The sequence below is a fragment of the Antedon mediterranea genome, chromosome 1, assembly GCF_964355755.1.
Source record: "Antedon mediterranea chromosome 1, ecAntMedi1.1, whole genome shotgun sequence".
Taxonomy (NCBI): domain Eukaryota; kingdom Metazoa; phylum Echinodermata; class Crinoidea; order Comatulida; family Antedonidae; genus Antedon; species Antedon mediterranea.
In genome coordinates this window covers 25,382,702-25,404,540 of record NC_092670.1, presented here as the reverse complement: position 1 = coordinate 25,404,540, position 21,839 = coordinate 25,382,702, and the positions used below count along the sequence as shown (strand labels likewise).

General features: G+C 32.6%; 4 protein-coding genes and 1 long non-coding RNA gene across 6 annotated transcripts; 2 read left to right on the top strand and 3 right to left on the bottom strand.

The window, feature by feature from the left end:
- Window positions 1–160: 160 nt before the first annotated feature.
- LOC140063570 (large ribosomal subunit protein eL18-like) lies at window positions 161–4,661 on the bottom strand. Its single transcript, XM_072109956.1, has 6 exons — window positions 4,582–4,661; window positions 4,260–4,454; window positions 1,283–1,381; window positions 916–1,039; window positions 496–565; window positions 161–323 (listed from the first exon to the last, which is right to left on the bottom strand). Exons 1-6 carry the CDS (start codon window positions 4,582–4,584, stop codon window positions 248–250), a joined length of 567 nt encoding a protein of 188 aa, XP_071966057.1. The 5' UTR covers window positions 4,585–4,661; the 3' UTR covers window positions 161–247.
- LOC140048538 (uncharacterized) lies at window positions 2,835–4,193 on the bottom strand. The gene is made up of 3 exons (XR_011845091.1): window positions 3,949–4,193; window positions 3,500–3,568; window positions 2,835–3,313 (listed from the first exon to the last, which is right to left on the bottom strand). It is a non-coding gene; the product is annotated as an uncharacterized lncRNA (long non-coding RNA).
- Window positions 4,662–4,880: 219 nt separating the features above from the next.
- Window positions 4,881–9,314, top strand: LOC140063565 (ribosome biogenesis regulatory protein homolog). The gene is made up of 11 exons (XM_072109945.1): window positions 4,881–5,037; window positions 5,649–5,721; window positions 5,967–6,005; window positions 6,231–6,269; window positions 6,435–6,536; window positions 6,950–7,028; window positions 7,145–7,252; window positions 7,592–7,707; window positions 7,930–7,971; window positions 8,347–8,442; window positions 8,987–9,314. Exons 1-11 carry the CDS (start codon window positions 4,883–4,885, stop codon window positions 9,137–9,139), a joined length of 1,002 nt encoding a protein of 333 aa, XP_071966046.1. The 5' UTR covers window positions 4,881–4,882; the 3' UTR covers window positions 9,140–9,314.
- Window positions 9,315–9,324: 10 nt separating this feature from the next.
- Window positions 9,325–11,253, bottom strand: LOC140063566 (manganese-dependent ADP-ribose/CDP-alcohol diphosphatase-like). The gene is made up of 2 exons (XM_072109946.1): window positions 10,130–11,253; window positions 9,325–9,835 (listed from the first exon to the last, which is right to left on the bottom strand). Exons 1-2 carry the CDS (start codon window positions 10,821–10,823, stop codon window positions 9,534–9,536), a joined length of 996 nt encoding a protein of 331 aa, XP_071966047.1. The 5' UTR covers window positions 10,824–11,253; the 3' UTR covers window positions 9,325–9,533.
- A 118-nt stretch (window positions 11,254–11,371) lies between these two features.
- LOC140063564 (E3 ubiquitin-protein ligase MGRN1-like) lies at window positions 11,372–19,899 on the top strand. 2 transcript variants are annotated; one of them, XM_072109943.1, is made up of 16 exons: window positions 11,372–11,531; window positions 11,930–12,048; window positions 12,536–12,633; window positions 12,869–13,006; window positions 13,419–13,539; window positions 14,225–14,291; window positions 14,425–14,588; window positions 14,918–15,035; window positions 15,424–15,471; window positions 15,677–15,747; window positions 15,926–16,028; window positions 16,274–16,322; window positions 16,570–16,744; window positions 17,206–17,238; window positions 17,570–17,720; window positions 18,097–19,899. In XM_072109943.1, exons 1-16 carry the CDS (start codon window positions 11,441–11,443, stop codon window positions 18,300–18,302), a joined length of 1,752 nt encoding a protein of 583 aa, XP_071966044.1. In that variant the 5' UTR covers window positions 11,372–11,440; the 3' UTR covers window positions 18,303–19,899. The 2 variants fall into 2 exon arrangements, with proteins under 2 accessions (XP_071966044.1, XP_071966045.1); XM_072109944.1 differs by lacking the exon at window positions 17,206–17,238.
- The last annotated feature ends 1,940 nt before the right edge of the window (window positions 19,900–21,839 follow it).

Here is a 21,839-nt window from a genome sequence, read left to right as displayed (position 1 = left end):
TGGCGAAATTTTTTGTCTTTTTGTTTTGTTTATCTGAAATAAGGAAATGAATGAATATACTGGGTACTAATATATTTTTAAAGTAATAAAAACAGCCAGCATTTTTTTTAAAGTTTAGTTATCTCTATGGAAATCAATAACAAATTAAACAAACAACATATTCCTTGCCACTGCTTTATTTTTTAATGGGCTATATTATTATTACAATACAGGATAAATGTGAATTTGACTCCCTGTAAACAAGAATTTAGTTCTTGTAGCCACGGCTGGCACGGCGACCACGAGCCCGCTCGAACTTCCTTCCCTTTGATCGAACATATGGCCTGAAAAAAGAATTGAGAATATGATCATAAAACTCCATTTTGCTCGAACAGTAAAGAAGTTAATTTGTTTTTCCTTAATATCTCAGCTATGGCATTCTGTATTGTGCAGTAGCTGCTGAATGCGCAGTTCTAATTAAGCCTTGTATTGTTAGTACATGGTAGTTTCACTTACTTGGTGTTGGCGTGGGGCGTTCCTGGTGCTTTTCCAAAATGTCTGTAAACCTTCCTTGATTTGCGACGTGCTAAAATGTAATCAATCAGTACAAAGAATTACTAACAAGAAGTTATGGTAACTAATTTGTTATTCTAACCAGGATGTATCATCAATTTCTGGGTTCTCAATAAATTCTCAATTAAATCCTAACAAATAAATGATGCAACCTAATTCTCCACCTCAAGTGGATTCTAATCGTTTGGATGTTACTCCCAATTGGTCAAAAGTTTATCCAGCTTTCCATAAAGCAAGAACAAACAAACTCTTTAATGTATAGTAAATAAACACACTGTCATAAACTTCTAGAGATTCCAAAAACTAATCAGAATCTAACAAATGTGAAAGACCTTTAGAAAAAAGGGTTTGAAAAAAATATACCTTGAAGAAGCACAGTGTTCTGTCCCTTGGGAGCCTGCAGGGCCAACTGGTCAAAGGTCATAATCTCACCACCAGCCTTCAAAATTCTTGTTCTAGCTCCAGCAGTTACATGCAATGCACATACCTGAAAAAATTACACTGCTAGTTTTAATCAAATTGTTACTTTAAGAATAAGTAAATGAATTACATATTTCACCATTAGAATCCCTCTTTTAGGACACCCTTTCCCATGAAACACCATTAACCACCAACCTCCTACAGACATCATGCTGAGTCCTCAAGTTTTCCTTTTAATAGAGGTTCTACTGTACTTATTATTATTAAACAGAGTTAATACTCATATTCAGCAAAATATAGTTATTACAACCTTGATCTTTGGGAGTGAAAATATTCTGAGATCATCTGTCACAGTGCCGACGACGACAGCAGTTTTATCTCCACGGTTAGCCAACTTCATTTTGCGAGCCTATAAAAAATTGAAAATTGGATTGTACAATACATCATTACATGCTGTCAGAAAATTAATATAAATGGTTTACAAACAATATTTGTTGTATTCGAGTAGGACTTTTATCGTTGAGTACAGTTTTTCTGTTGAGTACTTATTTAACGGAGTATTTTGAGCATTGATATTGTTATTTATTAAATGAAAAAGCTTGCGTTGTCAACATTTACTATTTGAATGACATTCTGATGAGCACAAATTTACAATTCAAATACAAAAAGTACTACTACACTACTAAAACCAACAGGCCCTACCTAAAGACCTAAATAATGCCAGTATAGTACAACAAAATAGCATGTAAGAAGGCCTAGGCTAGGCCTAATTATTATATACTACTGAAATAGGTAGAGTATAGATAGGCTAGCAGTAGCAATATTTCATGAAAAATTTAAAAGCATTGAATTCACTTTATTTTAGCATAGTAAGAAAGGGTAGGATTATAGCTTTTATTTGCCACCTCCCTTAGTCAATTTGGACATTGGGTTCCAGAGTTATCGCAATTTGAAAATTTGAAAAATCATGATTTTTCGTTAATCTTGTATATGAGGAATATTGGTCAAAACAGATGTATATACAGGTAGTTATCAAGCTAATTAAATATTCATAAAAAGGTAAACAACTTTAAACAATTGTAAAATCTATATGAAACATACTTTCTTCATGTTTTTTCACCTATAGGTACCTCAAGTCTCAACGACCCCATTTTGGCAAAATTTTTATTATATTCGACATTGCGAATATGTTACCATGACAACCAGAATTTGTGTAAACAAGAAAATAAACAAATGGATTTAACTCAATGTTTAAGCATATTTTATTACTAAAACAAAGTTATTATGTTAGTTTCAATAAATTGTCAACAAACTAAATAATTTTTAATTTTATAAGATGAACAGTTACCATAGCAACAAGACTTTAATTTGTTTACTAATAATTTGAATGTGATGCGCAAAAAGATGTCAACCTATAAAAAGGTAAACAAGTGTACAGAATATATATAAAACTTGTTTTTTCACCAATAGGTACTATTAATACCAAGTGACAACAACCACATTAAAACAAATATGATTATGTGGTAGAAATAAGTTACCATGGCAACCAGCATTTATGTAAACAAGAAAATAAACAATTGGATTTAACTCGATATTTAAGAGTGTTTGCATACAAAAACAAAGTTATTCTCTTAGTTTTAACAAATTGTCAGCAAACTATATAATTTTTAACTTTTTTAAGACGAACAGTTACCATAGCAACAAACATTAATTTGTTTACTAATAATTTATATACAATATATATTATGATGCGCAAAAAGATGTTGCTTTAAAAAGGTAAACAAGTGTAGGATATAAACTTAATTTCTTCATTGTTTTTTTCACCAATACTGTAGGTACTTACCAAGTCTCAACAACAACATTTTTGAAGAAAAAAATGATTGTGTATGTTACTAATAAGTTACCATGGCAACCAGAATTAATGTAAACAAAAAATTGGGCGTCCAACACTAATGATCATTTTGTTTTTTCGTACTTGTAAACGTAATTTTTACTGCATCTTCAACACATCATCAAATCACCAGCAGTAATAAAACCAAAGCAGTCAACAGTAATACAAAAAATACATTCATTTATTTTTTGTTTGCAACACATTTATTTAAAAGTAAGCGAGTTAATGTAGTCTACAGTATAGCAGATTTTAATAAATATGTGTTTATACATGGTTTATATGTAATATTCTTATGTTTGTCTTGATTAGTATAGCTCAAATTCATTTTAATAATTAAATTATACTATATAGTATGATAAACTACTAATTAAACTATGATTTGTGGAATTTATATATTTCTTATTGGTTAAAATATCAGATTGGTAACTGGTGCGGGTATTTATATTGAATCTGAAATTAGAAAAATAACAAAAAACAATTAGTATCGATATTAATAATTTTATATATAAATAACAAAATTAACGTTACAATAAAATATTTTCATTAGAAGACAATATTGAACAATAAAAACAACAAATAATCAACAAAACATATAATTAACAAAAAAACAGTATATAATAGAAGGAGTAAACCTACCAGATAGAACAGCAAACTTAATAATCAAGGGACTGCACACGGTGGTGTTAACAACTAGGCTAACACCCTCTGTAATTAAAAATATCAATACAGTAATATTATTTAATTTACGGTATTTAAATAACTCAAAATTCTAGAAAACTTTAAATATACATCAACAATTAAATTTACAATGTCAACAAACATTATTTATTAATATACTAAATGATTTTATTATGGTTTTATTGATTAACAAAAAGCTAGGCCAAGTGACCTTCAAATGACCTAGACTTGGCCTAAGAAAGTCGTTGGCGTCGGGAAGCGTCGCATTTAATCTGCTTGAAATGATTGCATTCAAGTCAAAGACAACCTGTTCTTTCCGTTTTTCATATTGTTTTTAATGGGTCTATAACCGTTATATTCGAAAAATTAGGTTAAAAATCATTTTTTTATCACTCAATATTACTTACCTATTCTGAAATCAATAACTTTGCTTATAATAAACGGATCTTGATAATTTTTTTTTTAAACCGATCGGAAAAAAAAGATGGCGAAGGTAAACGATTAAAAAGGTGACATATACACCCACAATGCACCATAAAAACCGTTTGAACGGTACAAGGTAAACAACCGCTGGCGGCGTCAACTAAAACCAAGATTTTGCACAGCGAACTGAACCGAGTATATTGATGCGCAGAAACGATGCGCGGTAGCAAATTGCGGTCGCTACTAGCAGCATATATATAGGCCTAATGTAATATAAAATGTTTTAATATCTTACCAATCGAGCCACTGACATAGGTTGTCTATTAGCTCTGCTCATAAAGAGACGTTTCAGTACGATTTTATTGAATTTGCCATTGGTACGACGAGCTAGGAACCGATACAATTTGACAAGGAGCCGAAGGTAGATATCTTGACTCTTGGGCTCGGTTCTATGAACCTTTCGCTCCTTCTTGTGGTCAATGTCAATACCCTTAAAATAGAAATGAAATAATATAAATACTATTATTGTACCAATATGTATTGTTAATTTAACATAATATGCGATATTACGAATGATTATACCAGATTTAAATTCTCAATTCGTATCAAGCACCTACCATCTTTGTAGATATGGCAGAAGAGACCAGTCTGCTGCCCCCAGCCGTTATACGTTAACAGTTTAGACGTTTTACTTTTTTTTATCACACGCTGTTTCTCTCACTAAATTATTTTTTTTGTTTTTCTCTTATTTAAAAGTACAATTTAAAATCATGGCCATATTTTAATAATGAACATGAATAAATAAAGTCCATCTAAATTAATTTTAGACACAATAGCTTTATATATAAGAACAATAATCAACGAAAAAGTACGTGTACTTCGAAACGTCTGGCTAATGTAGTCCATTGCACACTCAAAATGGCTACCAACACAGTAGAAAACGTGTTGAAAAGTATCGACGAGGAAGCAAAGAAATTTAAAAGTCTAGTTGTAAATAAAGATATAGACCCTACTCTTGATTTAGGAAACCTTCTTGTTTGTGATCCAAATCCAATAACAGGATTTGAACAAAGGTAGGAATTGAATAAATTTCAGACGAGCGAGTGGCTGCTCCTCCCACCAACCACTCAATCCAACACGTCTACGCTCTACCTACCACGCACGCAGCTCTCTTGTATTTATTTGGATGATTCGTCCCGTTTTAAAGTATAAACAAATGATACCACATCCCTTGAATTTTGAAAATAAAATCATTATATGTTGTAATATTTCTACTTTACTAGTAGTACTAGGCTTAGGTTTAATTAATGATAAATTAAATAAATATGTATGGTAATTGTATGGTTTTAAGAAATAAAATGTGCAATAATCGAATCAAATTGTGGATTTCTTTTAATTTATTTAGGATTTATTTAGAAAATATTTAATATGTATAAATTCAATATTTCGATGCCCATACCAATACCATGTGCATGTATGTACAGTATTTATAAACTGGCAACTTTGTGTGTAACTAATTTTCTATCATATATCATCAATATCATGGTTGACGGTACATCACTTAAAACAATAACATTCCTCGTTGTTTCCTAAAGGCTATTGATTATTATTGTTCCATAACCGTGTGTCTAATGCCTTGTTTTCTATCTTTTCTATTCTTAACTTTTACTTTACATTTATATAGTAAAAACAAAAATGAGTATTTAAAAGAATTATCAAGAGAGAACACACAGCTACTGTTCAATGAAATATGGAAGGTGAGTATTTACAGGTTAGAAACATACGTCATTAATTCTGCTATCTCCTGTAAATATCATGATTTACCACACATTTTTCTAAACTACAGTAAATATTTTAAACTTAAACTTTTTTTTAATCCCTATGTCATTTTTTTGTAATAATTGCCCATGATTTCATTTACTTGTGATTTAAGAATATTTATGAATTAATTAACAAATTAAATATTGCTTATTATGAATTTAATTTTTTTTTTTCTTGGCAGCTTCCAGCTCAAAGGACAGAAGATGTTATTACAGTCAAAGTTAGTTCACCAACTAATGCTTGGTTCTAAATATACTTTTTTTATTCAACTATTGTTTTTCTGTATGAACTAATAGCATTGTGGGTAAATTCCATATTGCTTGGGCACATTTACATGTGTACAAAGTCATTGTTATTAGTTGATATTTATAATTTTAAACAATTTCTGAAAATCCAATGTTTATCAGATAATAATTTCTTTATTTTTATTTACTAAATTTGTCAGCTTCCAGAACCAACCACCAGACTCCCAAGGGAAAAATCCGTAAGTATAAACTTGTTTTTCATACAGGTTTATAGTGACTCATTATTAAGCCCACCCTCAGATGTAATCCCATGTTTGCACAAAATCCACTTGCCAAAATCTTAAACACAAGCAGGAATTCAAAGTGTTTTAGACTGGCATTTTAACTGAATGATTGTTTCTTAGATACCAAAACCTAAAGCTACAACACGATGGGAGAAGTTTGCTCAAATGAAAGGAATTCAAAATAAGAAAAAGACTCGTAAAGTGTGGGATGAAGAATTACAGGTTCGTAAATAAGAATCAGTTTGATTATTTGTAATCCTTCCTTCAACTGTTTATTTTAAAATAGGTCATGAGGTGTTCATAACATTTGTTAGAAACCATGAAAGTCTTGAGTCATTACCAGATTTAAAATAGAAAATTTGCATTTGTCCAGAAGAGACACAATTTACTGCTTAAATGCCAATTTACACAGGAGAGTGGTAGTGGTAAGCAAAAAACTGAGTAGCTTGTCCCAGGTTGTATCTGTCCTGAGTGGAAACCGACCGACACCCCTCCTCATTGTCAAATTCTGTATTTTTATTACTGTTACCGCTTGTCTGTGTAAATTTGCCTCAATTAATACACATGACTTTTTTGTTGTAAACGATTAGAAAATAAAGTTGGAAACTTTAATACACTTTCTATTTTATTTGTAGAAATGGGTACCACGATGGGGTTATCAAAGTAAAGGTGATCTGAAAAGAGATTGGGTTTTAGAGGTTCCACAAAATGCAGGTACTGTATATGATCGTTTTATATTGTGATTAATCTACTCTCAAATAATTTTACACAATGAATGTATTGTGAATTAAGAAGTTTTTATTTACATATGTGAAATTAACATTTTCCAGATCCATTTGAAGATCAGTTTGGGAAAAAGAAAAAAGAAAAGAAAGAACGAGTAGCAAAAAATGAGCTGCAAAGACTTCGAAATATTGCAAGGACCAGCAAAAAGAAAGGTAAGATTATTCAATGTTAAGTATTGGTCACATGACTTCTTTTATTGCTAAATAAGTGTGTAACTATAACTTTTGTATATGGGTATAATGGAATAAAATGGTCAGTATCAAATTCTCTTTCCAATGACACCATGGATGCCTATGTTTTAGTGTGCAATGTTTCGGCCATTTTGAAATCCAAAATGGCCACCAAGTTTCAGAATTTTATCACAATTTGAAGGATTGGTGTTCACTTAACAGCCCTACTAAGGTTTCAACAGGTTTCAAAGGTTTACATGTATTTTGCACTCATCCCTACATCCTTTCGATGTGACATACTTTATATTTATTCTTGTATAGTTCCTGGCGTTGGAAACACGCCAACTGTAGACAAACCAAACAAATCACAACTAACAAAGTCTCTACAGATGGCACAACAGTCAACAGCTTCAATGGGAAAATTTGACAAAAAACTAGTAAGTATATTGTAAAAACAATTGAGGGACAAAATATATGTTGGTCTCCTGAAGGTATCACCTTAATAAGGGTCTAAAATACTGTACTGTCAGTTAATGAAGTTAAGCACCAAGGCCTGTAAAATCAAACCATAATATTTAATTGTCATATATTAAATGTATAAGTAGGAATAAATGTGCATTTTATTATTTGTATTAAAAATAGTATATTCTTACTTTTAGGCCAAAGAACCAACACAGAGAAATTCAGGAAAGAAGAGAAAAGTAAGTTATATATTTGTTTACAAAGGAAATTTTACACACATTTTTGTCAGATTTCAATGAATATTTGCAATTTTACTTCCAGGTAAGGGACTGTTTTATTTCTGTATACATGGGAGGCTACATTTCAGTTATAAAGCTGTCTGTCAACACTATCAAAAAATGTGATGTGCCCATATATGGACATGATCATGTCATATCACTACCATATTTGAGCACATCACACTTTTTTTTGTGAAACTAGTGTGATAGTGTAGACAGAGCTTCAGAAAGGTTACATTTTATTGTGGGTCTGAAAGCTTTCTGTCTTGACCTGTCAATGACCTTTATTTTTATCAATTATGAAATTGATAACAATAATCTTGCTTTACTGTTTAGTTTGAACCCGTGATTGGTGCACTAAGCTCTGAGAAGGAGAGGGAACGTCACATTCTAGACACACTCAACAAAAAAGGAAAAATGAATATTTCACAGGTTTGTACGTCTTAATTCAACCTGTAAGGTACTTTTGTTTTGTTCCTTAAAGTGTACCCTTAATAGGGGTGTCACAAAGGAGGGGTTCTACTGTATTAAAGTAGGCAGAAATACAACCACCATACATCCTAGCTCCCAATTTATTGTTTAAAATACATTGGAGGCCACTGTCAGGGGTGACATACATACTGCTATATAAACCCACATACCTGCTCTTTGTATATTGATTTATACTTTAGAAATTTGCCTAAATATATAAAAAAAACAATTAAAAATATATATACTGTATATATATTTCTCTACATCGCATCTTGGGTACCAAATCAATTTTCCTATTTTTCTCCCTAAGCAGAGAATTGGTTCCCCCTATGCAGACACTTCTTTTGTTCCTGAACCTAACCTTTTGTCTGTGCTGCCCTCTAAGCAGAGGATAGATTTATATGCTATAGGAGCATGCTATGATTCAAGCGCAGTGTGATATTTAATTTCCAAGAATTCCATGTATAATATCTAGAGTATATATATATTTGTTGTCCATTTTCAGGCTGTAAATCGTGAGATTACGGAAGAACAGCAAGCTGGCCAAAATGAAAGGAAAGAGAAGAAATCAAAGAAAAAGGGCAAAGGCCAAAACAGAGCTTTACCCAAATCTATTAGGTCAAATAAAAAGTCAAAAAGTAAAGGTAGACATCGATAACACAGAGGGCAGTCTAAGGTTGGAATTAAAGATACAGTACAGAAACAATTATGTGAAGCTGGTTTTAATTTATTACACACACTGTGTTAAAAAATATACATACAATTAATCCATATTAAATTAGTATAGTGAATGGACACCAATTAAATTGAATACTATAAAAACAGTCAATACTGCATTAAAAAGTGAACATGAATATTCATAATGTCCTGAGTTTTTTTGTACTACAGTATTTAAAATAAACATGAATATTCATAATGTCCTGAGTTCTTTTGTGCTACAGTATTTAAAATAATCATGAATATTCATGACATCCCACATTCTTTCTTCTACTGTACATTCACATCAGACGGAATATTAATTAAAATTTGTTGTTAATTAAAATCTGTATTTATCATGGTGTACTCTGATATCTAAACTCTGCTGACTTTACTGACCCGTGACCATTAATCACAATGCGGTCGTCATAAACAGCAACCGTACCAAATGCGTCTGATCCAGGAGGCGCCTCAACAACTGCTGGTACTACAATATGATGAATGTGCTTCGCATCATGCGTATAACTTCCAGTGTGTGAATGTCCAGCAAACGTCGCCACTACGCACTTGAATTGATGTAGGATTTCAAGAACCTGGTCATAGTCCCACAGCAGACAGATGTTGTCACTAGTCTTGTTAGGGTGGAAAGGTATATGACCTGAAACCAATTCACAAAATTAATATTAAAAGTTGTGCAAAATTCCTTCGTAAATCAATAACCACTATTCTATTAGTATTACAGTAACATTTGCCCTTAAAGCAGGGTTCCCACTAAAATGCAACGCAAGGATGTAGGAGCAAACGCAAGTGAGTTGAAGATACGACAAGCGCCAGTTCAAATTAATCCATCACTTGTAATTGGTCAAATCAATCAATCAAATCGATATCGACAAAGCATTTGTTGAGCAGTGTAAATTGTTTTTTATCTTACTTTTTATAAAACCTCACTTACCAAATATAAACACTTTTTCTTCATCATTTTCAGCAGTTTGCAATACATGTCTCAACCAATTCCTTTGGCGATCTCCGATCGCTCCATTGAACTTTACAAACCGAGTTTCCAATCCTTCTAAACCGAGTGGAGAGTTTAATTCTTGATTGGAATTTACAGACGTTACAATCTGTGTTGCTTGTTGCATGATGGCACTGTCAGCACCCCATCCTAACATAGATACATCATAAGAGTCAAGTATAACAAATCTGTAGCCTGCTTCTGGGCTGAAATGATAGTAAAACTTTTTCCTTTCATCTTCAGGGTCTTCGATTGTGTGATCTTGTCCGGATTGAAATTCATCTGCCGAAAATAATTTACTTTCATAAATCTCTTTTCGTGAAAAATTATATAGTTCATGATTGCCAATTAGATGATGCAGTTTCCCGGAAAATCGATCAAACTCGTCCATAATTTCTGTTAATGCACGCCAAGACTCACGTTTTCCTTTTCGAGTATTGAATCCATCGATGACATCTCCTAATTGAGTAACGAATGAAATGTCTTGTTCGCTAATCCAGTGATCAACTGCATTGCGTAAAAGAGGCTTTGCGTTGCGATAGTAACGTAAACGTGTGTGGTTAAAGTTGTAACACGTATCAATGTCTGCGTATTGAACATCTGCAATAATCCCAAATGAAAATAATGCTGCCATATTAATACAATTGTATCAATTTTATGAACTGCTTGTTGCTAGTGAAAACTTGATTGTCTAACAAATCCTCAATCGACTACCTGTATCGTGTCGTGGATTAATTTATCCGAGAGAGGTGCTAAAAAGGCAGTAAAAAATGTGGTACATATATTGTACCACAGAAGAAGTGGCACTGCTTATTAGCAGTTAACTAATTTGTTTAGGCCTAGCATAGCTAGCTAGCCAGTTGTTGTATTTGAGGCAATTAACCCGTTTGGGGCGCACGTTCAGCACTTACAGAAAGGCTTCCTTAGTATTTACAGTACGAAAACAAATACTTTGGATATAACGAAATTTAATCAGAAAGCATTTAGAGAATGATATGCTTTGGAATTTGTGTAGACAGTTAAATGAAATGATTATGCAATAACCGGTATCCTGTGTGTGGTTTGTTTATATTTTTGTCGATGATGAAAGCAACCTATTGATGGCGTGCTTCAATTTCGCTGTCAATTACCTCTGTCTCTAGAGGGCGTCCTTTAATTATCTTTTTTGGAGATAAGAATCTGGAAAAACAAAACGACATCTTTGATTTTTAAGTACAACGTTTGTTGTCAATTTTATCTAATTTTGTCAATATGGGCTCTATAATATCATCATATAATCAAAACAACGTTGAGCAGCTTGATATTTCTGCTAATTCAGCGTACAGATATCCACCAAAATCAGGTAATATGTTGAAAAAACGTACGGGAAGTTAACAGTGGTTGTGCTGTTTTATGCTGATGATCACTACAAACAACAACCCGGAGGCTTCATTGCTCGGGCTTTTCAGTAGGCCTAGCAAAGGCAGATTTAACATGGGGAAAACAATTTAATCTCGGATCGGTCTAGGCCTTTAAGTAGTAGAGTAGATGGCCTAGGCTAGTAGTAGGATATCATATAAAGGCCTTGGCTAGAGTAGAGTAGTAAAAAAATAAATTGCATTAAAAAAAAATTTTTAATTTAGGCCTAGCCTGGCCCTAGAGGCCCTAATTAATAATTAGTATTAGGCCTATGCAGGCTATATATTATTATTGATGATTTTTCTAGTAAGTAACTGCTTTATTTGTATACCTTTCATACAGGATGTTATTTTGGAGGCTATTTCACAATGGGAGGTCAGCGTTTTGAAACGCCACAACCTGAAGCTTACCTCTTTGGCGAAAATAGTGACCTTAATTACCTAGGTTCAAGACCTGCTCCAGTAAGACATTTTATTTACCTAGTTCCGGTGGTGGAACAAGTCTTTTCCGAAAAGGACTATAAACTGTACACAGTATAACCCGTGTGTGCACTTTAAAAAACCCTGTTCATGCGACGAGTAGGAGTTACCCCGATGAACTGGTTCACAAAATAGCCAGTGTGTCAGGAGGATTACCACCTATTTGATAGTACAGTGATTAATTGAGTGAATAATGTTTTTGGATCAAATTTTCGACTTAAAGTGACTAACTTTCATATTACTTTGATATGGCCAATTTAAATTTAGAATATTTTGTCCTTCATTTTTTATGTTTCAAGGGACAATACATCTTTAAATTAACATTCGTTATTTATGATACTGTACTAATTAATGACAATGAATCTCAGTACAACTGTATGTACTGTATATGTATTTGACTAGAAATTACTGATAAAGTGTACAAGTTGAAATCTACAATAATATTACATAATCACTTGTTTGTTTTTAGTTTCCATATCCACCACCACAACCCAATGAGCCGACAAAGACGTTAAAGAGTCTTGTCAATATCCGTAAAGATTCAGTCAAATTTGTAAAAGATGAAAGGTAGAGTGCATTCATTTATATCTTCTGTCAGATTTGTCTCTGTGATGTATTTTCTTGTTGTGGTACTACAAATAAAATGATTATCTTGTGAAATTTAATGAAGTTATATAAATACAGACCAAAATATATTATATAATAGTAGAATTTCATATAGAATTTAATGTATGTTTGAATTTAATGTATGTTTAAATTTAGAGTAAAATTTTATTTCTTTTATTTTTAATAACTTTACTAGAAACCTGGACACAGATTCAGAAGAAAACACAGAAAGTGTTAAATACAACTTAGAGTTTATATTTGACACAGAAGCAAGAGTGGCAATCACGGTGTACATGTTTGCATCAGAAGAGATTGTCAACGGACAGTATGCTGTGTAAGTTTGGTCACATGCACATATTTTTTTTTTTAAAGATCTTTTGTTCCCTCAAAACATGACAAATAAAGATGAATAAAATCAAACCTTGAATATGCCATTTTGTTATTAATTTTTTCCCCAAAAAAAAAATAAAAAAAAAATTATGATTTTAAAGACAAACAGGTCAATTTAATAGGCAGTTTTTTTTTAGATAATTAGTAGTAGGTAGATAATTTCTTTAAAATCCAATTTTGTCAAAGTGAATAACTATAGAATTGAAAGGGTCTATTAATTATTTTTTTCAAGTGGACAATACTGTATATATTTCTTATTTATTTATACTAAAATTGATATTTTATGCTGCAATAGTAAGTTAGTGTGCCCTCCACTTGTATTATTTTAATTCTATAAACTTTGTTTTGTTAATTAGATACCAACCTAAAGAAGGTGTAGGTCTGCGTTCAGAGACGTTTCACTATCAGAAAGGAGCCAATCAGCTGTTTAAGCAGCCTGCCTTTGTCATCAATCCTGCTAACTATTCTGAAACTGATGTAAGTTTATCAATAAAAATTGAGATTTTGTTGGTAGACAGTTAAGTCTGTTTTTTTTTCACGCTGCTGCTCTAGCCCGCTACGTCACACGAGATGACTCATTCATTAGATGAAATCAAGCAGCTTTATAGTACTACACTTTGACATTTTTGTTAAAATGGAAACTCCACTATAATTTATTGGTACCACCTGTTGAATCCAAAAACGGCTGGGAAAAGAGTCTAACGACAAATCCCAAAGCATTCTGGTATTTATGAGTCCCATGATATTACTATAATTCACTGTCAGATAATCATTGAATTATTATCAAAACAGTCCATTGAAGTTTTTGTTTGTAATAGGATACTTGAAGTATCTAGGCGTGATGAAGTGACCCCCAGACTTGACCTTAGCAATAACAATAAGCGAGCAGCGTTTTTTGTAAGAAATATTCTTGTTTAATCTGCATTTTACAAATGTACAGTCAATTTACCCAATACTGGACACATTTGCCTAATATGTCTTGTTTTGTTTGTAGTTTTCTGAATATGTTTTTAATAATAAATTTTAAAAAGAATTTACTTTTGGACCTCAAATTCTGGTTTGTGGATTGTTTCAAGTTTCTAGAGAATTTGGTATTGTGAGAGTTGACTCTATTATTGAAAAAGAAAATTCACTTGAATCAATAAATCATCTACTTTTTCAGTTCAACTTTGACCCCTTGAAGGATCTAATTCCTCTAGTCGTTCAATGCTGTGTAGATGAGGGAGATGGTAAGTTGATTTTTTTCACTGACAAAAGCTTGTAGTTTTTATATAACTTGAACTTTGAACTTTAATCAGCCTTCACTTGATTCAGTAAGTAGAAGTTTTATTTAATTTAAAATGAAACTTTATATTGTTACAGAGCATGCCGGACATAGCCATGCTCTCCTGGCCACGCTAGAGAAGGTGTCTGACGAACAGTATGCAATTAAACCTTTAAAACAGAAACAGATGGTAGAAGGGGTGTATTACCTACTGCAAGAGATATATGGTATTGAAAACAAGAAAGTTACAAATATACAACAGGTATGTATTTGTATGAGTATTGGTGTATTGGTATAAAAAATTGAACATTACAAAACAGCTCATGAATGTTATTGTGATAAGCAGATGCGGACAGAACACTTACCTTAAGTTACCACTCGGTCTAAAGCTCATGTTAATCCCTTTTACCCACCCACACAGCACTTGCCTACAAAACCTCTGGATTTCTGAAAATACTATATTATTCTTTTCCTAACCAACCTCTATCCATTTTGAGATCCACCCCCTAGACTATAGCTACATCCCAGAGTCCAGGTAATACTGATAAACAAAATTACATGAAAGGTATCTCCTTTGTTTATGAATTGTAGGACGAAGTGGACGTGGATTTAATGGACGACAATGGTTCTGACTGCGTCATCTGCATGTCTGATGCAAGAGATACTTTGATTCTTCCATGCAGACATCTGTGTCTTTGTAATGGATGTGGTGAGTAGTATTGTAACTACTGCTACTAATTTTAAGAATTATGTGTGACACTAAATTGGTGAATGTGCAAACAAAACTTATGTGTGCCATCTATAACACTGCCATGATCAAATCCTGAGTGCCACATGACCCAGCTTTCTATATTCAGCTGAGGATAAAAGTGCTGGATTAATTGACTAAAAACTTGACTGTCCTGTCAATGAGCTGAACATATTCTCCTCCTTCAAATCATAAACATTTATTATTTGTATACCATAACATCATCTGACAAATCACAATTCATCACAAACTATATTAAGTAATAAAGACGATTGTTGTCATTTTGATGATTAATATCATAATTTTTGTAAATTTATTTTATTAACTCTATATTGTGTTTTACTTTTAGCTGACAATCTTCGTTATCAGTCAAGTTGCTGTCCTATATGTAGAGCACGTAAGTTTATAGTTTGAAAAATTATTAAAACTATCCCAAAACCAGATACATAGATAATGTGTAGTTTTCATAATGCAGTTGAGTTTATGGACATTGAGGTGTTGGAATTAGAAGGGAATTTAATCCTGAACAGGACAAACAGACCAGTACAATGTCAACATTCTCAGTAGTTCAAAATGATAGTGTTTATTTTTATTCCCAACAGCTTTCCGTGCTCTTCTTCAAATACGTGCCCTACGGAAGGTAACAGGCACTCTCCATAGAGAAGAGACCGCTGTAAGTATTTTACATTTAATTTTAAAATGTACTCAACGACAGCATGTAACTAGTTCTACCTACTCACAGTATAATTTCTGAAAATATCACAATGAATACTATTGTAGAATAGTGTCTTTAAAATGTTATGGAACTTGGAATAGATATTAGTTTAAATAATATGTTGTGCTTTATTTAGGTAAGTCAGGAGAATGTACCACAAGGATATGAAGCCGTTCCGCTAGGTGAAGCACTGAATGGACCAAATACATCAGGCAACCCATCCCTTCCAAGGCCTGAGAGTAAGTGAAAGATTGTCTGATTGGCCTATAATTTTTTTGTATTTAATAAAACTAACATTAAAAAAAGTAAAATGAAACAAAAGGAACACAACATTTAAGAAAGAAATTGGAAGGCTCAGTTACATAAATGTGTGACTTATACACCCAAATGAGGTTTTTGCACAGTTAATGTAGATTATAGGATGTATTTGTTAAGTTGTTTAGATAATATTTTGTTTAAATTATCACTTGTGTTTATTTCATAGCTGGAGACAGTACAGGAAGTGGCAGACACAAGAATAGAAAAAATAGAAGGTAATACAACCATATAAGTACTAATAGTAATAGACAGTATAGCATCATTTTCAATTTTATTTTTCAATCACGTTCATATACAAGCTACAAAAGAAGGGACGTGCTTCCTTCCACAATGTGTAGATTTGTAACTAGATTAGCAATAATTGACATACAGTAGTCATTGTTCTTTACTTCTCAAATAATTTTTCCCGGTTGTTTTTTATTCGTTAATTAATTATTTAAATTCAATTTGTTGCAAATTTAGGAAGCGTCCAACATCAGGTAGTTCTTCAGGGAGGTGTAGGGCAGCTCCTGAGGCAGCTGTGCCAGCACACCTTGCAACCGTACAGTATGCAGAGGAAAATGAACTCAACAAATCATTGGAACGTCCATGTGATAAAAAGGAAATGCTGACACCTGTTGATTCACCAGACACTCAGGTTAGTTGAAATCAAGATAGAGGGCGCTATAGAAAATTAAGTCATGCATGCAATTTCTACTAAAAATGTAATATTGCTCAATTGCAAAAAATAACAAATTGATTTGGCTGTGCTTGGCAACATTTTTGTTGTTGCCTTTAACACTTGTTTTCAAGCTTTTTCAGTTTCAAATTGTATTTCCAAATCTCATGTTTTTGTGTTCATCCGACCCAATCATATTCACATACTAATTCACCTAGAATTATAGAATTTACTAGTTACTCACCATGTCTCACCAAAATAATTATTTCACTTAATTTTAACCAAAAACCATTGTCTGACAAACAGTTTCAGTATTTTTTTTGTTTTGGATCCAGTTTTTGGTAAAAAAGTGAATATCAACATTGTTTAAGGGGACAATATATCTTTAATGAGTTCAAGTTGGTTTTGATGTTAATAATACTGGTAATTTTATTCCACAGCTGCAGAAATCTGCTGAACCTACTGTTGATGAGGTACAGTAGGAATATAATGTTTTAAGCTCTGTCTACACTATCAAACTAGTATGTGCCCAAATATGGTAGTGATATGCCCAGATATGACAGTGATATGACATCATCATGTCCATATATGGGCACATCACATTTTGTTGTCACATAAAGTTTGATAGTGTAGACAGAACTTTAGTCATGGACATCATTGCAATCTTATTTATCAAATAAAACTTTTTTTATAATACCTATAATTGCACTGTTAAAATGATCATTGCTATATTAATGACTGCAAACTTTACAAAATCATGCATAGAAGCTTTGTAACAGAAAAGTATATGAATTTGTTTTCTAGGCTGGAATTATTGAAGGTGAAAAGATAGTAGAAGAAATAGTTCCAGGAGTAGAAGCGATCGCTGAGGAGACCGATTCCACAACTCTTAGTCCATCAGAGCCTAGCTCACCTAAGATTAGTACAATTGCTAAAATTATTCAACAGGATAGTGGTTAGTACATACATATTTTAGTCATTTTAGTCAAAACGTGTACACTATTTGAGAAAATGTTGAGAATATCTTGATTGTTATGCTACAACCCTCTTATGGAGTATAATAATGCAAGGCAAGTTGGCCCTGGACCTCCAGTTTTAAGTCCTTATCTGAGATGACTTATTCTACTCACTTTATGGTTCTAATGGTAAAGGAGAGCCTTGAGCTGGTGCAGATTTTATGGTTATAGGCTACTGCAGCAGTGGCATGCCTTGACCGCTTGGCCAGTAGACTTAAATTTACTTGTGTTTTTCAGGCCATTGTTCAAACTCATAGCCCCTTTTTAATTTTGAGACTGACTATCACAATTTTTTTTTTCACTTTTTAAACCCAGTTTCCAGTTCAACCGATTCCGTTTTCCAAGAAATCGAACCTGGCCAACCAGCTGCAATGGCTAGCGTAGAGCTACCAGGCATGGCTGTTGACAGTGCAAGACCAGAGAGCCTAGCTAGTTCTGGAAGTGTGTCAAGCACTCGACATCTGATATCAACACCATCAAATGTGAAGCTAGATCAAACCTATGAACATACAATGGTGTAGGCCCTTCACATTCAACACAGTCGGCCACATATCCTTTTATGATTTTTATTAGGCATTGTATTATTTCACATTTGAAATAGCTCTAGATCTCTATTTATATTTTTCATTATAAGACATACAGTCAATTATTCACCCAATACCCACTAAAAACACATTCAGAATACCAGAATTTCTTGAAAACCAGATATAGGCCAGCCAGTATTGGGAGAGTTGTTATTTATCATTGTAATAGCCATCATTTATGAATTGTATTATAATACCGCTTTCGCACCCTAAGAAAACTCTGGAGTTGAGGGAATAATAAATAGTATAAATAAAACATTATATGACTTCTGAGACTTATGACTAAAATTATTAAATTAAAAATATTATCAAAAGATTGATTTTAATTATCATTGCTATGTAAAAATAACAAAAACAAAATAGATGGCGTTATTTATAATTTTATTTAAAAAACCCCAGTGTTGCTAGGTCGAATTGGGTATCTCCTAAGTTTCTCAACGTTTTGAATGGTCACAAACCCCAGGGTGTCTTCGGAGATCACTGCAGAGTTTGGTGTGAAAGGGGTATAATTCTCATTGATCGTCCAGCAATAAGGCATCATATTGAACATTTTGCAAAATAGTTTGTATATAAAAGAGTATATAGTTTTATGCATCACTAGTAGATATAGCTGGAGGTGTAATTCTTTATTTAGTAAAACAATATATACAAGAAAACAATCACTGATTTAGAATTTTATGTAAAATTAAATTATAAGCTAAAGTTTATATCTTTTGCATGTTTCAAACATAAGGAAATTGACAGAAAGCTCAAATATTTTGGAAATATTATAATACTTACTAATTTGTTTCAATTGTTTCAATCTAACACCTTTGGTACACTGTATATATTCTGAATATTATTTTGTTTAATTTAATATAAATATCGTATTAAATTAATATGTAGGAATGAGTTTTATTAATATTGTTCATACTTGATTTTAAACTCATAAAGAAGTTAAATCCTTTGTTATGGGCATACTTTATAAATACCTCCTTCTTACCATAATTCTCTCTCAGTATATCTAGTAATTAAAAAAAAAAATTATCGATTGATTGATATCTAATAATATTGATTAAATGATTATTTTTTGCTTGCGACTGCTTTTTACGGCCTAACATATTTGGTGTATTGATTACTCTCGCATTATTTGATCAAATTGTTTGTTGTTGTACACCGCCGATGTTCGTTATAATCATCTTAATTTGTCTGAAAATGTTTGATTTTTATTTTGAAACTATGTATTATATTATTCTCAAGTAACAGGTCCATCTAATTAATTAATAATTAACGATTTAAAACCAACCAAATCCGATTAGGCTCATTATGCTGCAACACATAAACAACCGAAGTAAGTTGACCAATTACAGGCGGCGGATCGTCTGGACTGAAATTTGTGATTGGTCAAATTACTTACATTGCACATCACGTTGCAGACCAGTGGAACCAAGGTTTAGGTTAGAGACTAAAATAATGAGATTTTGATTTGTTAGGACTGCATCATTTATCCAAGTCAACCGCATTGTTTATTAAAATATTATATACAAGTATTGTATTTTATTAGATTAATTTTCTTCAATTAAATATATTTGTAAATGACACATTCTGATATAAACCATGATGCATTTAAATATTGTGTGTTTGTATTGCTACAGTATTAGTTTATTTGCAAAATCGTTAAAGCATTCAAAAAGTCATAACAAACGTTAACAACATTTATTATAGATACTAGATGGTACGCTCGCTTCGCTCGCGTACCATCTAGGTCGTGCCCACAGATGGTTCTCGAATACATAATAATTTCAGCGTTAAAAAACTGGCGATTTCAAATGTACGTACCGCAGGACAATAATACATGTCGTTTACAGGAACGAATAAATAGACACTGTGATTTATGTACTCAACTAAAATTAGCACCCTGGGAATTGCTTCCGAAAGAGAAACTTGTCACAAAATGAGACCAATTGTTTAAGTCAAATTTAAACAAACTTAATTTGTGTTTTGTATGTAACATTAGTGTTGAGGGATGGGGAAGAGGATGGGTGCAAAGAGGAACACTTTTTAAATATATTCTTTATCCATTTAGTAACGAAATATTAATTGTTTTCATGTTTTACAAATAATATACCACTACACACAGTAAAACATTTCGATTTAAAACTTTGTTGAAACTATCACCGTCATAGTCGATTGAAATAGTACAGTACATGTAACGATACATCACTACGACGTGTATATGTTTATATAATGTAAAACAATTTGTGAAAACCACCTCTATTCGGGGAAAATCATAAATTCGATTTAATCGTCAATAAATATTAAATTATCTAACTCAACTTAATTAGTAGGCCTAATGGTTTTCAATTGTATATTAGAGCCAATTCATACTTAAGTTGGTTCCTACCCTACCCACCAAAGTTGTTCTGCGTTTAGGGCATGTGATGTACCGTAGGCCTATCCTCTACTGGTTTTACAACGCTACTCATACATGCCAGTGAGGGAAGGGTGATGATGTGGGTGGTTTAACTGCAATAATAAAGATGTGTACATAATATACGGCGAGTGAAAACGCTAGCTCATTATCCGTTTAAAAAAAATTTATATCCAACCTCTGCAGCACAGATTGAAAAAAAAAATGGATCGAATTTCTGTTATGAGTATACAGTACTTGCCTTTACGACGCCTGAGGGAATAGACGCTTGTGGAACAGAGATTGGAATGTTCCATTCATCGCAAATCAATACATTTGTATAAACGTATATTAAATCTATCAAAATAGTATTTTTTAAAGAAAATCGGCCTGTCTTCAACATTATGATGCTGTAGTCGAGCTGTTCAACCGGTTTTCAGCCATTAAAAACAATTATCGTAGGAGGAGATAGGAAAATGCGAAGCATCCTCGCATTATCGTCTGCGGGTATTTATCAAGACGGACATCCATTAGACAGTGTATACCACGATCAAAAAACACCCCTATTTGGGGAAAATCGTTGAACCTAAATTCGTTTTAATCGTCAATAACTAATTATCGAACTCAATTTAATTAGTAAACAGGGTTACATCAGGCGGTTAAAATCAGTACCGAAAGTACGAACCAACTTTATATACCATCGAGTAAACATTCTAGAAATAACGCGCGATTTACCGAATTTTGCCCTTACGTAAATTTATATATAGATTGTTCTATATTATATAGCCATATTGTTTGTTTTAAATTGTCAAACAACTAATGTATTTCCAATTTCGCTGGTATTGCTATAGTAATTTAGCCCAAAGTCAATATAGCCAAAGCATCAAGTTGCAATACAGGAAAAAATGACCATGAAGCCTGCTGCTACAGAAATGAACTTTATCCGGTCAGGTAAAATGACCATGAAGCCTGCTGCTACAGAAATTAACTTTATCCGGTCAGGTAAAATGACCATGAAGCCTGCTGCTACAGAAATGAACTTTATCCTGTCAGGTAAAATGACCATGAAGCCTGCTGCTACAGAA